Source organism: Haliaeetus albicilla, chromosome 20 (assembly GCF_947461875.1).
Source record: "Haliaeetus albicilla chromosome 20, bHalAlb1.1, whole genome shotgun sequence".
NCBI lineage: Eukaryota > Metazoa > Chordata > Aves > Accipitriformes > Accipitridae > Haliaeetus > Haliaeetus albicilla.
Window position 1 is genome coordinate 16802641 of NC_091502.1, and position 13938 is coordinate 16816578.

A 13938-nucleotide genomic window follows, 5' to 3' on the forward strand; every position below is an offset into this window, starting at 1 on the left:
GAACACAAATCCTTCACCAGAGAGCTGTCAGAGCAGAGATGAAGTTCAAGCTAAGAGCGGGTTTGGCCACTCTCTCCAGCTGCGTCCTCCACTCCAATAAAAGATACAGCCTGTCTCTGCAAACCTGAATCCTCTTGCCACGCTGGCTGCTTTCACTATCTTGGCTATTAGTCAACTACAGGAAGATGATAACCGAAGCCTAAGTTGCAAAAGCAAATGCCGTCATCTGAGGTAAGAGGGACCTGCTTTACCCTGTCCTCCTGCTGCGATGTACTGCGCAGGGCTGGATGCCTTCCCAGCATGAAGATAAAGTGAGAAATGTATTTTGCCTTCTGCACCTGGCAGAGGATGCTTTTTTTGTGCCCTCCAGGTTTGTGCAGTCACCCACAGCTTGTTGCTGCTCCCGTGGCATCCCAGCGGGCTGACTCGCCAGCAGAGGACACTCGCCACCAGCTGCAGAGGAGAGCATCCACTCTCTTCTGAGAGCAGCTCTGCCTCCTGGCAGCTCATCTCCAAGGTGCCCCTGGCAGGGGAGTTGCAAGGTTGGCTCCCAACATACTAAATAAAAACAAAAAAAATGCCCCAGGAATACTGCTTACTGTAATAATATACTGTTTGTGCAACAGCAGCCTTTGACAATACTGGAGTTAATATTTTCTTTAAAAGTGCTTCATCGCCTGTGACTCTTCAGGTGTATTTTCTACCAACTCCACCGTACTCTTCCTCTTTACAGGGTGCAGTTTCCCAGCCACTTTTCTAAGGTTTACTTTTGGAACATGTTTCTCGTTCCTTTTTGTTTTCACCAAAGTGGTCTCAGAGATGTCCCTATGCAATCTGACCTGGAACATGTAGCTTCTGCACATGCTTTTTATTCCATAGCACAGTGCAGTGTAGACATGATTCACTTGCAGTGGTTACAGTGTCCTGATTTTTCCATGGAAGCTAGGGGCTACCACGCTGCCGTGAAGCAGGCTCAGCACCTCCCTAATGCATCTGCAGTGCTTGCTGGGGCTCACATCTGGGTCACATCTGGGCTCACCTGGGTTTCTTTTCTATGAAAACCAGAGCACTGGGATGGGGAGACTGGGGAGCGTGAGGAAGGGAGAGGAGGGGCTTGGGGGGCATCATTGTAGGGTTGAGCCAGGGCTGGAACACACATACAGATTTAGGGACTTGGAAGCCTTCTTGGGTTCAACAGCATTACAAGACACTCTGAGACAAAAAACATCTGAAAATGCTGCCTATAAACCAGTCTAGTCTCAGAGGTTATCACTTTATAAATACATTTTCTCTTATTTGTTTGGCAAAGAGTCCCTCCTAAAAAGTACGAGGCTGGCTTTGTGAAAGGATGCTTCAAATTTTCCCCTCCACTATGAGTGTGCCCCATGCCATAAGCATTTTTTGCTTTGGGTACCTTTCCTCATTGCTGCTGACATTGTAAATCTTTGGTGCCGAGCTCTTATTTGAGGCATAGTCCCACTCCACCTCCTCCGCAGCGATGTAGTACAGCCTCATGGCTCCGTGTTGCTGCTGGGAGCGGGTGTTATTACGGCAGCTGCTGACCTCGTAGAGATGTTTCATCCCGCCGACAAAATGATCAAAAGTCCTGCAAACCACTTTGAATGTGCCTGGAAAGGAAAGTGCAAGAGATTTAGGCAATTTAAAAACTTTAAAAAGCAGCTTGGCAAATTAGGTCCTGTGCCTTGTACATCTGTGATCTGTCCTCAGACAAATCTAATCTGTGATGCTATATGGAAAGGCAAGTGAAGGGGATGCTTTCATAGAATCATAGAATTGTTTAGGTTGGAAAAGACCTTTAAGATCATCAAGTCTAACCATTAGCCTAACACTGCCAAGTTCACCACTAAACCATGTCCCTAAGGACCACATCTACACATCTTAAATACCTCCAGGGATGGTGACTACACCACTTCCTGGGCAGCCTGTTCCAATGCTTGACAAGCCTTTCGGTGAAGAAATTTTTCCTAATATCCAATCTAAACCTCCCCTGGCGCAACTTGAGGCTGTTTCCTCTTGTCCTATCGCTTGTTACTTGGGAGAGGAGACTGACATCCACCTCACTACAACCTCCTTTCAGGTAGTCATAGAGAGCGATAAGGTTCTCCTTAGCTCTCCTCTTGTTGCTAATCTATTTATAGAAACATTTCCTATTGTCTGCTACAGCAGTATCCAGATTAAGTTCTAGCTGGGCTTTGGTCCTTCTAATTTTCTCCTTGCATAAACTCACGACATCCTTGTAGTCCTCCTGAGTTGCCTGCGCCTTCTTCCAAAGGTCATAAGCTCTCCTTGTTTTCCTGAGTTCCAGCCAAAGCTCTCTGTTCAGCCAGGCTGGTCTTCTTCCCCACCGGCTCGTCTTTCGGCACATGGGGAGACAGCCTGCTCCTGCACCGTTAGGATTTCCTTCCTGAAGAAAGTCCAGGCTTCCTGGACTCCTTTGCCCTTCAGGACTGCCTCCCAAGGGACTCTCTCAACCAGGCTCCTAAAGAGGCCAAAGTCTGCCCTCCACAAGTCCAAGGTAGCAGTTCTGCTGACCCCCCTCCTTACTTCTCCAAAAATCAAAACCTCTTACCGTGTTGTCATCGCTGTGCCCAAGACAGCCTCCAACCATCACATCACCCACAAGTCCTTCTCTGTTCACAAACAACAGGTCCAGCGCCTTCCCTAGCGGGCTCCCTCACCAGCTGTGTCGGGAAGTTAGCTTCCACACACTCCAGGAACCTCCTGGACTGTTTCCTCTCTGCTGTACTGTATTGCCAGCAGACATCTGGTAAATTGAAGTCCCACACGAGAACAAGGGCTTCTCCCAGCTGCTTATAGAATATTTTGTCTGCCTCTTCATCCTGGCTGGGTGGTCTATAACAGACTCCCACCACGATATCTGCCTTGTTGGCCTTCCTCCCGATTCTTACCCATCAACGCTCAACCCTATTGTCACCATCATTAAGCTCTAGACAGTCAAAACACCCCCTAACATACAGGGCTGCCCCACCGCCTCTCCTTCCTTGCCTTGCCCATCCCTTCTGAAGAGTTTATAGCTATCCATTGCAGCACTCCAGTTGTGCGAGGCATCCCACCGTGTTTCCGTGATGGCAACTATATCATAGTTTTCCTGCTGCACAACGGCTTCCAGCTCCTCCTGTTTGTTGCCCATGCTGCGTGCATTGGTGTAGGTGCACTTCAGCTGGGCTATTGACCCCGCCACCTTTTGCGGGGGAAGAAGCCCTAATTCCTACGTGACTATTCTCAGGCGCTTCCCTGGTTTCTAACACATCAATAAGCCTTGTATCTTTGCTGCCACGTGGATCTCCATCCCCTACCTCCACTGACATGGCAGAACGAAGGGCCTAGCCAGCACACCGTCCCTCAAACATTGGTGTGCCAGCCCCAGGCTTACCTCTAGTGAGCCTGGGTTTACCCCTTTCAGCCTTCAAATCTAGTTTAAAGCCCTCCCAATGAGCCCTGCTAACTCTGTGCAAAGATCCTTTTACTCCTTTAAGACAGGTGTACCCCATCTGCTGCCAGCAGGCCTGGTGGTGTGGAGACCAACCCATGATCAAAACACCCAAAATTCTGCCAGTGACACCAGGCTCGGAGCCAGGCATTGATCTGCTGGCTCTTGCCGTTTCTTCCCTCATCATTCCCTGCAACTGGAAGGGCAGAGGAGAACACTGCTTGCGCTCCTGACCCCTTAACCAGTCATCCCAAGGCCCTGAAGTCTCTCTGGATTGCCCTTGGACTTTACCTACCTAAAAATCAGTAACACATAACAATCCGAGGGCCGTACCAGGGTAGGAAACTTTCTCTTCGCATCTTTAGCCCGGGCCCCAGGGAGGCAGCAGACTTCCCTAAGAAATGGGTCTGCTCTGCGTATTGGGCCTTCTGTTCCCTTCCGAAGGGAGACTCCTATGACAACGACCCCTCTGTTTTTCTTTACGGAAGCGGTTCTGACGCAGGACATAGGCCGACTTAACCTCAGCGACACCTCCAAGCTGGATGAACCATCGTCCTCGCCACTGTTCGGTTCCACTCGCAGAGCCTCATACCTATGACACGAGGGCACGCGGGAAGGCGGGGTGGTCACAGAGGAGACGCGCCTGCTGCGCTGGGCAGGAACTTGTCACCATTGCGCCTATCCCTTCAGTTCAGCCCGGCAGAGAGGACAGGGAATCCTCTGTATCACACGTCCCGCCTGCCTGTTGGGCCTGTCTCAGGGAAGGTAGGGTGCGATTCCAGTAGTCTCTCTCTCACTCCCTGATACTCCTCAACCTACTCACCTCCTCCCGGAGCTCTGCCACTAAGTGGAGGAGTTCCTCTCCCTGGGCCTGCGGTTCCCACAGCTCTGCTCACTGCTGCCGGCCGGCACTGGCGTCAGAGCAGGACACGGCCTGCAGCCTGGCACCGGAGCTCTGTCTGGGCAGCTGCGTCGGTCGTGGTGGGCGCAGAGCTTAGAGAGGCCGCGGCTTTCTGCCGGGTGGATGCCCTTGCTCCCTGGTGGAGCTGGCAGGCCTTCAGCGCCCTTCCTGCACAAACTGCCACGCAAACTGCTGCGCCGTGTCCTGTTCGCTGCGCTCCCGGTCACCAGTGCTCCCCAGGGGCTTCTTTTATATGTGGGGGGGGGGGGTCCTGGCTGTAGTTGCTCCTGGCTGGAGCACCCGATAGAAATATCTGTTGGCGTTGTGTACATGCCAGGTTAGACCTCTGGCACTGGTGTCTATAAGACAGCAGATTCTTTTCTTATGCATATCCCATATGTTTCCACCATCTGTCATGAAACTGCACAGCAGGACTCACACTAAGCCATATATTCTAGGTGTCTCCAACAAACGATTCACCCCCTCTGAGTTTGAAGGACGTATCACTGGATTATACATGAGAATTAAAAGTATCTTTAGTGTATACGCTTCTGAAGAAACTCCTACAGACTATTATTGAAAAACTATTATCGGAGTCCTAAAATACCTTAAATGATGCTATCTGCAGAGCAGTGAATTTTATCTCTGCTGAAAAAGCCTGTTTTGAGAGTTGTAGATACTCTGGAGCACCCCTTTAGCCATCTCTCTGCTTGCTACTCTGCCTATCCCAAGATCATCAAAGCCTCTGCTCTTTGGTGAACATACATATTTGATTTATAGTACCTTCCCAGAAAAGTAGCCCAGCCTGAATTCTCATCTACGCCAGGTCCCCATGGTTTTCACGCTTTCAGGCTCCCTCAGGCAGAGCAGAGCATCTCACCAACTGTTATTTTGTCTGCCTGATTTCTGCATGTGCCACACTACCAAGATAAGTTCATGAACGTACCCACACGGTCTGGCTGCATCAGCGCTGTCCCTGATAAATGAGGAAACAAGGCCAGCCCGTCCCTCGTCGTCCCTCTCAGGTCGATGGTGTTTCCTTGAAAATGAACCCCGTGCATGTCGTAGTGACTGCCCAGCCCGATAAGGTGCCAGGAGACCTTGTCGTCCTTGCACATGGCCAGGCCTGGCAGATTACCAAACAAGTAGCCATTGACAGCTGGAGGAGAAGAAAAGAGTCCGGTTTGCAGCACGTCCATGTAAACTCATCACGGAGCCTCTTACCACCTTCCCAGCAAAAGACTCATGACTCAACAAGTCCTGGTGTTAATTAAAGGGGCATTTTGTGAAGCAAAGGTAGCACTGGATGACACCAAATTAATATCTAAATGCTATTCCTATAAACTCTGAGCTTCTACCTATTTTTTTAGCCTGTAAAATCTTATAATAGCCCTTTGCAGTAATGTAGCACTTCTCCTCTGAGCTTTTCAGGGTGCCTCACAGACAGCAGTTAAGTGTATGAATTAGGTACCTCCTTCCAGCCTGGAGAATGTATAATTGGATCATCAAGGCCATGGAGTGGGCCGTAAAGTGTTCGAGTTCCAAATTCAGTTCTGATGGAGCCTTTTTATGTGATTTTGACCTTTGATTTCCACTTTTACTTCCAAAATGTATCTCTTTCTTTCACAAGGGTGTTATGAAGCTAAACTCCCTGATCCTCAATGCTCTCTGTGACCACTTGGTGAAAGATACTATGGCAGAACAAAACTTTAGTATGAGATAACACCTCATAATGGAAGAATAAAATAGATAGGTCCAGAAAGCCCCGAGGTTCTCTAACAATATATATTCTTGGTGCTCTTCAGAAAATTAAAGCAAAGAGAGGTTATGTGATTTGTTCACATCTGTCATGTCAGGAATAACTTGGAGGAGGTGCACGCTGAAGCCAGATACTTTCATCCAGAAGTGATGTTTTAAAATATTATTGGCCATTCCCATAGTCTTTGCCTCTCCTCTTGCAGAGGTGGTCATTACCCAAGAGGGAGCTGGCAGAGCAGGGCAGGTGGACCTTCATTGTCTGAGCCAGTGCCAAGGCCAGCAGTGAAATTTAAATCACCAGCGAACATTGGCCTCTTCTGCAGTTGGTGCTTGACTCTGGCATTATGCCTTTTTATAGACCCAGGTGTTGTATCTAAAAGCTACACTCTGTTCCCTTTCTCCAGGTGTAGTTGGTAGGTGGATGCATTCATTGCTAATGTCGCTGGGGTTTCAACATGTGCTCCAAGGGCATCGGGTGCTGGCCATAAGCTGACTGACAGCTTTCCACTTCACCCCCCAGTACACTGCAGTTGGCTATAAATGATGATAAAATCTGCTAACTCATCTTCCTAATATGACTGAAGACAAGGTACCATTAACACATATTATTTCGTACCATGCATTTTGTTGGATTCCTTGAAATCTGCATCATTTTCATCTACTTTTGAAGGGTCTCCAGTAAATGCTTCGATATTCTTCCTCAGATACCAGCTGTCATTCTCATCGAAGATTGAAAAGAGGAGGTAAAATTCTCTGTCTATTCCTTTCTGTAGCCAAGAAGGAAGCCAAGACATTAAAAAAAAGTCTGTGCAGAATTACCCAAATAAAAATGATTTTTTTTTTAACAAAGCTTTCTTTACCCCCAAAATTGCAGCTGCCTTCTTACTATGTCCTTGTAGAGACAGGGATTGGCACTCTTCTGTCAGCCAGAAGGACAAATAAAGTGTCCATTACTTACTCAGGGTGGAAAGATACATTCTTTGCTAATAAGTGCATGAAAAAGATAGAAAACCTAGGGATGAGCCAGAATACTGGGGAATGACTGTTTCATCTTCCTAACCATCCCCTTAGGTCAGCTTTTACCCCGGGGAATGACATAGGTTTAATCTCTTAAAACTGAGCTGGGAACTGGGCAAATTGGTCCATATGGGACCCCCCCCAGTGCACCACCCTGCTGTTAGGGACAAGCAAATATCCACGTTGGGCACCTGCGTCCCATCCTGATTCAGCGTGTTCTTCCGACAGACCAGCAAAGGCCCCACGAGGCCGGAGTTGGTGTCCTTGACAGCATCAGTGGCTGAGTAGTACAGATAGGTCAGGCAGGGGGGGTCACTCTCTGTTGGACCTCCATTTTCAGGCACCTTCCATTTGTATGTGAAAGTTTCACCTGGCTTAACGTGGGCTCCTGGCTTCATATAGCCTGCAGAGAGAAAATTGAGAAGCACCAAGGTTACGGGAAGGTTTTGTCTTCCTGAATACAAGTGTTAGCTGGGAGTCAGACACAGCTGCTGATTTCTGTGGACAAGCTCCCCCTTGCAGCCACAGCTCGAGCACCATTCCATAGTCTGAGCACTAAAGCCATGGGGACATCTCACCGGAGTCCTGTGCCATGGGGACAACCAAGCCCATTCCCTGCAGAACAAGTTTAGCTGCTTCACCCAGACACCTTCTGATGCTATCTGGATTATCTGGATTCAGTCAGACAAGACACGCAGAGTTCATCCTTGTGCTTAAATGGCTTCCTCTCATGTTTGTAGTTTACCTGCCCTATCGTGAGATTCATCTGTGGCATGGATGCAGACTCCAGTTTTTCATTAAGCACTAACAAAGCAATTACATCAGTGAGCAGAGCTGCATCAGTGGCTCTTCAGAAATTCAAACCATATCTGATCCTGGTAATTGTTTCTCTTTGATTTTGTAGCAATGCACAGGAACCTCTGTCAGAGTCTCCAGAGGGCAGTTGCTATTACTTTTTTTGGAAGCTACTTTTAAAGGATTTGGGCCATTATCTGCTGCTGTGCACAGGTTGGATGTAGCACCACTTGTGTAATTTAGCCACTGTGAAAGAGTGGTTTTGTCCACTCAGAGGGGACTTACAAGAGGGACTTGAAAGGAAAGTTGGGAAAAGGGGTCAGCCCTGCACCCTTTCTAGAAAAAAAGTACTACATAACCTTTCTGGTCTTTGCTATGAGGAAGATCAAATCAGAAATTCTGTTTAATGTTTAGGCATCCATTGACTGGATTTTCTCAGCACGGTCAGATGTATCTGGCAGCAGCAGACTGCACCAATTTAATACTCCTTGCTAATACTCCAAGAAAATCCTCTTGAAAACTTAGACATGAGTGAAGATAGCAGTATTACACATGAACATATATTATTTGCTGCAAACCACAGTACAAAGTCCAGTACTGCTTCAACAGTACTGATCTGATACTACTAGATTCATCCTGCAACAGTGCTCAATAAGGAGAACATTGATTTGGAGCTAAAAACCCTCTGAGATTGGTCAAGTGTCAAATGCAACATGGAAGAGTATTTCCTGAGAGCATAATTGAAAAAAGATGTCTGCAGACATCTGTGGATGCCTGTAGGTACATTTATGTACAGTATTTTCACATTAATAAGCTGCGCTCAGACAATGCACAGCCTTTGAAATATCATTTACCTTCAATGTAAACCTACAGCCCCTGTAGGGCCTCTACATGTATACACTTGTAGATAGATACGATGGAAATCCAAGACACAAGGGTTACAAGGAGAGAAGAAGGGCCAGAAAGATTGTTGATGAATCTGGAGTCAGGTTCCTCTCCAAAGACCCAGAGGTGTGCTGCACACACTGCCGCTGAATTGTAGGATTTGGTTTGATTTTTCTCAACACCAAAGCGTGCAATGCTGATGGGCACTATTACTGGGGAGCGTTAAATGAAAGCATGACAGGACTGTGAGCACGGGGAAGCTGCACTTCCATCAGGGAACTACATCTGACATGAGTGGCATTGGGATGCGTGCAGATAACTTAAGGACTGAACTCAAGCCAGTTGTTTTGTGATGCATTGGGGCCTGCTGGCAAATTTGTTGTGTTGCAAGTTCAGCAACTAGAGACAACAGAACTTAATAAAGCCTCTTGTATTGATTTTATTGTATGATGTTATGAGTTTTACATGTTGACCTAATTGTCTTAGCACAGTTCTCAAAAGAGTGGTTCTGCCCCTTGAGTTTCTTTCTGATGCGTTGTAGTGGAAACAAAGCAATTTAGACAACAAGAAACCTACCTTTCTGTTCAATGCTGCAAATGCAGCAAAAACTTTTCAGAGACCACAATATTATCTCTGTAGACACTACGGACGGGATTCAGCTCACCTTACTTGAGCCATCTAAAGCTTACTCCCTAACCCAAACTCTAGGCTGCTTCTCTAGTTGATGGAGACAGAAACACATCTCCAGAGGGTGACCTTCTGTCTCCTAAAATAGGTGTTCAAAGTACATGGGACTTCTCACCCTCTGAAGGGCTTGTTTCTTGTCACTGACTGAAAAAGATGCCTACCAAATAAACACGACATTTAACACTTAATGGTTAAACTTAGGTGATAAAGATCCTGTCCTTGCACAAAACGAGAAGAAGCCTTTAGTAAATGCTCTGTTTCAGTGTTTATATATTTATGAGGATTAATAAGGATTATTGCTGCTTCACATTCCAGGTCAATCAGATAAAAGCTGCCTCTGACACTGAATATCCTGACAGTGAAGCAAGGGCAATGCCTGCCATGGATTAGAGAATCAGGAGTGAAGCAGCCCACACCGGATAGCTATATCCAAAGACTCAGCAGGGGCATCATGCCAGATCTTAAGCTTCGTAATTCTGGAGGACGTCCAGAGAAGATCCACTGACTGCAGTTGACTGATGTTAGATTAGAACTAATATAAATTGGATTGTGCTTGTGACTTTTGCTCAACATGGACCTAAGCTAGTTCTAGACGCCCTGTCTGGCACATGTCCAAGAGGAAGAACCAGCCAGCATATTGGCAGACTGGGGAGTCCCATGGGTTGTGACATGTAAGGTAGGTACAAACTAATCAAATCATTCCTTCTGTGCCTTAGCATCCACAAAAAGGACAAACCTGCAGAGCAAGAGAAAATCTTTAGACTCGGGTATTCCGGATGTGATGATACAACAGGACAGTCAGAACTTACCATCTAAGTAGGGAGCGCCTTCCGACAGCTTGCTGAAGCTTACGCCATGGGCCATAATGCTGTAGCTTCTTTTGGCTTTGTTGGCAAAAGTAACTAGTATTGTATCTCCCACTTCTGCTTTTATAATGGGGCCTTAAAAAAAGAGTGAGAGAGGCAGGGAAGGTATTAGAAGAACTACCCTCTAACATATTTCCATCTAAACAAGCGAGGGCTGACTAGAAGCTGCATGCACAAAATTCCCCTCTGGATCCAAGTGGATCTGCATTCAAACCCGATGTAATGACAGGAGGGGAAAATATTCACTGTACCAAGTATTCCCAAGTGCTTCATGTCCTCTGACCAAATCTTCTTCTTACTGAATGTTGCATCAGTATATTCCACATAGCGAACTTTCCAGTATTGCCCTCCTATTCTGTCAGTCCCTTGTGTGAAATATATTGCAGATTCACTGTGGAATTAACAAATTGGACTGGTTAAATAATTGGAGGTTCAGGCAGAACCCTTCATTTTGGATAAAGTTATTACTCCAGACATGGGAGAAATGACCCCCCCCCCAGTTACTACATACACTTTTCTAGCAGACAAAAGGATATATTACTGGTCTGAATTACAGTTATAAATTAGTTAACAAATGGGCATTCATTGTGCATTAGACTTTCATGTGTTTAACCCCAGCTTACTTAGGGAGACATCTATGTCAACTTACCTCTAACTACCTTAGGGCAAGACTTGTGCCATTACCTGTGCACAATGTGTCTCTAATCCTCGTTAGCTTTCCTGGGAGATACTGTAATACAATTCATCTTCATCAGTAATAACAGGGGGAAAAAATCTAGCATTATGGCACCTCTGAAATACACCAATTGTCAGTATGAAAGCTGCCTGAGGAGTCTCAACACAGAGTCATTAACTCTGTTGAACTTTGCATACCTCACCAGGACTCACTTTCTCCATGGACTTAATGGAGCAAGATAAGTGCTTCCAGAAGGCAACTCTGAACATCGCAGTTACGAATCTAACTTCCCAACAAGGTTGTTTAAATCCATTCCTCCCCGCCCCTTTCAATTAAAATTAATAACAGGGCCAGACCTAGCCCTGGTGAATCACTGGGGAAGTCTCACCCAGACTCCTGAAATTAAAGCACAACAGGAGAGGACAAGAAAGCTTACCTGCCAGTGGCATTTAAACCCTGCCCAGTGAATTTATCATAACCGTCAGGTCCATAATTCCAGAGCACTTCTTCAGCAGCAATATAATATCTTCTCTTGTGACTGAGTGGCAAAGGCCGAGACAGGTTTTTTTGGCAGATCTGAACATCATACAGTGCCTCCATGCCACCTGGGAGGAGAAAGAGTCTGGAGACAGTCCTTGGCCATCTGCGGAGTCAGCAATCTCATGGGTACAAATGCACATTCAAAACTCTCTAGGAGCTACATGGATTGGAAACAATTACTAGGGTAAATTTCTATTTTTAAAGACTTCCTCTGCCTACACGGGGCTGGATGCTAGCACCCTTCTCTTGCAAGGTGGTACTTTATGCCACAGGTGAAGCCCAGTGACTTCAATGACACTCTTTAGTGGGCTTATTTACTTAATTCCTTAATCTGGGTAAGGGTGGTAGAATGATTTTGGGGGTCAGAGTGCCTTCTGAAGCGTGCAAAATGGCATCATCTCCCCTTGACTTTTTTTGAAATAGAGGCTGGTTATTACCACACTGAAGAGATTTGTTGCTTGCCAGAATCAAGTCTGTTTTGCCCGATGCAAATCCCACTGAAATCAACGTGCAAGTTTGTAAAAGTAAAAATTCTCCCAACTCATCTCTGATATGATAATTATACACTATCTTCTGTCATGAGACTTAGTTTATGATACGTGCTTTTGGACCTCACAAATATCACAACATCACTGTCAAATTCCTTCACGTAAAGGTTTCTGAAAACACTGCCAATCTTTATCTGATTTCTGCAAAGGAAAAAGCTATGAAGTGTTCAGCTGGCACGATTTTTCATTATGTGTAAGTACTTATCTACACTAAAAACTGATGATGAAGGCTACTCTCATTGCTCATCAAAATCTCTGGTTTACATAGAAAGCGTGGTGTCAGCGCTGGGTCTAGCAAGCCTTCCTCATATGAATTACACAGCTAAGTCATTCATACTAGCTGAAGATTTGGCCCAACTTGTATAATTTCCACTGGTGACTAAACTCATATTCATGATGTTTATCTGGTGAAATAGTTCCAAAGTGTTCAGTTAGTCACAAAAAAAGTGTCAAATCCTGCTTCCCCTGGAAATATCTCTCAGTTTTCTTTTGCAAGTCTAATAGAGGCTGGAACTTCTGAAAGGATCAGGGAGATCTATAGCAGCGTACCTCGTAAGTGCTCATTAACCTGGCATGTTATCAGCCACCTCCCTGGGTTCCCGGGATTCATCTCCGCTGTGATGAATGTTGCTGGGAACAGACCGATGACATCTGCCCTCTGGTCTCTGTTAGTGAATGTGTGGCCGTAGAAATATGCAGCGTGGATATCTATCTCGCTTCCCATGCCAAACAAGTGCCAGGACATGGAAGTGTCAGCACACATCTCCAAGCCGGGGAGATTGCCATAAATATAACCATTAATAGCTAAAAACAAAAGTATGAGATTTTATGAGAGGTAAAAGAGAAATGCCAAGTGCCTCCGACCCCATTTCTAAGGATGATCTTTTCCTGGCCCAGAAAAGAAACTATCTGAATGTCCACACTGAATAAGGCCCTCACAGGCTCCTTGATGAAGAGTAACATTCTGAACACACAGCTTACAGCTCTGGATGATCAAATGGCCCAAATTCTCTGGTTGGGTCTGTGAAAAACTTCCTGGGTGATATCAAGATGTTGCAAAGGCCAAGTCATCACCAAAAAGGCCTGATAATGAAGTTAACTTGTTCTGCAGCTATTTAGCATGTCTGAAATCTATTTCCTCCTATTCTGAGTCATAAATATACCATTATATGCCAGGCTTCAGCAATTTAGATTTGAAAATTATTATATCAGTCAAATCAGCCTAGTCAGCTCTCTGTTGCTCAGCTTCCACACTTGACAATGTATCAGGACACTAGGAGAATGAAACTCATAGTTTGCAAAATATTTTAGTTCCTAAGCTCCATGGAACAACCAAAATACAGAGAAATAGTTGGATTTAACTTGCACCAGATCTCCAAATGGCACAAAGTACTATTGGCCAATGGATCTCTGAAGGGCAGGAATGGTTGTTCCATCCAGCCCACCATCCACAAGGCCCTTTGAGAAGTGCTGGACTCTTCCAACACAACATCTCAAAGTGCTCTGCAGTTTACTCTTCTCTTTTCACAGCTGGTCAAACAGTCACCAAATGGCTTAAATCTGTTGCCCAAAATAAAATGCTAAACAAGTGGCAGAGCTAAGCATGAAAGCCGAATCTCCTTTCTGCAAACTAGTGTGTTGTGCTGTATTTAGGGAGAGGCTCTTTATCAACACAGTGCTTCAACATCCTGACCCATTCCTTGCTAACATAGATAAAGGAGAGACATCACAAGGGACAGAAAGTCCTACTGAAATGAAAAGAGCCTGGTCACTGCTGTAGGTCACCATTTGCT

The 13938-nt window shown here is 45.9% G+C and overlaps 1 protein-coding gene across 1 annotated transcript in view; it reads right to left on the minus strand.

Annotated features, from left to right (window-relative positions):
* The window catches only part of HEPHL1 (hephaestin like 1), a 36772-nt gene that overhangs the window by 10054 nt on the left and 12780 nt on the right, over positions 1 to 13938 (minus strand). The window contains exons 5-12 of the mRNA XM_069808374.1: positions 12695 to 12949; positions 11494 to 11662; positions 10633 to 10772; positions 10325 to 10456; positions 7340 to 7551; positions 6748 to 6898; positions 5320 to 5532; positions 1415 to 1628 (exon numbers count right to left, since the gene is read on the minus strand). Coding sequence (XP_069664475.1) covers positions 1415 to 1628; positions 5320 to 5532; positions 6748 to 6898; positions 7340 to 7551; positions 10325 to 10456; positions 10633 to 10772; positions 11494 to 11662; positions 12695 to 12949 — 1486 coding nt within the window. The remainder of the gene's footprint in view (positions 1 to 1414; positions 1629 to 5319; positions 5533 to 6747; positions 6899 to 7339; positions 7552 to 10324; positions 10457 to 10632; positions 10773 to 11493; positions 11663 to 12694; positions 12950 to 13938) is intronic.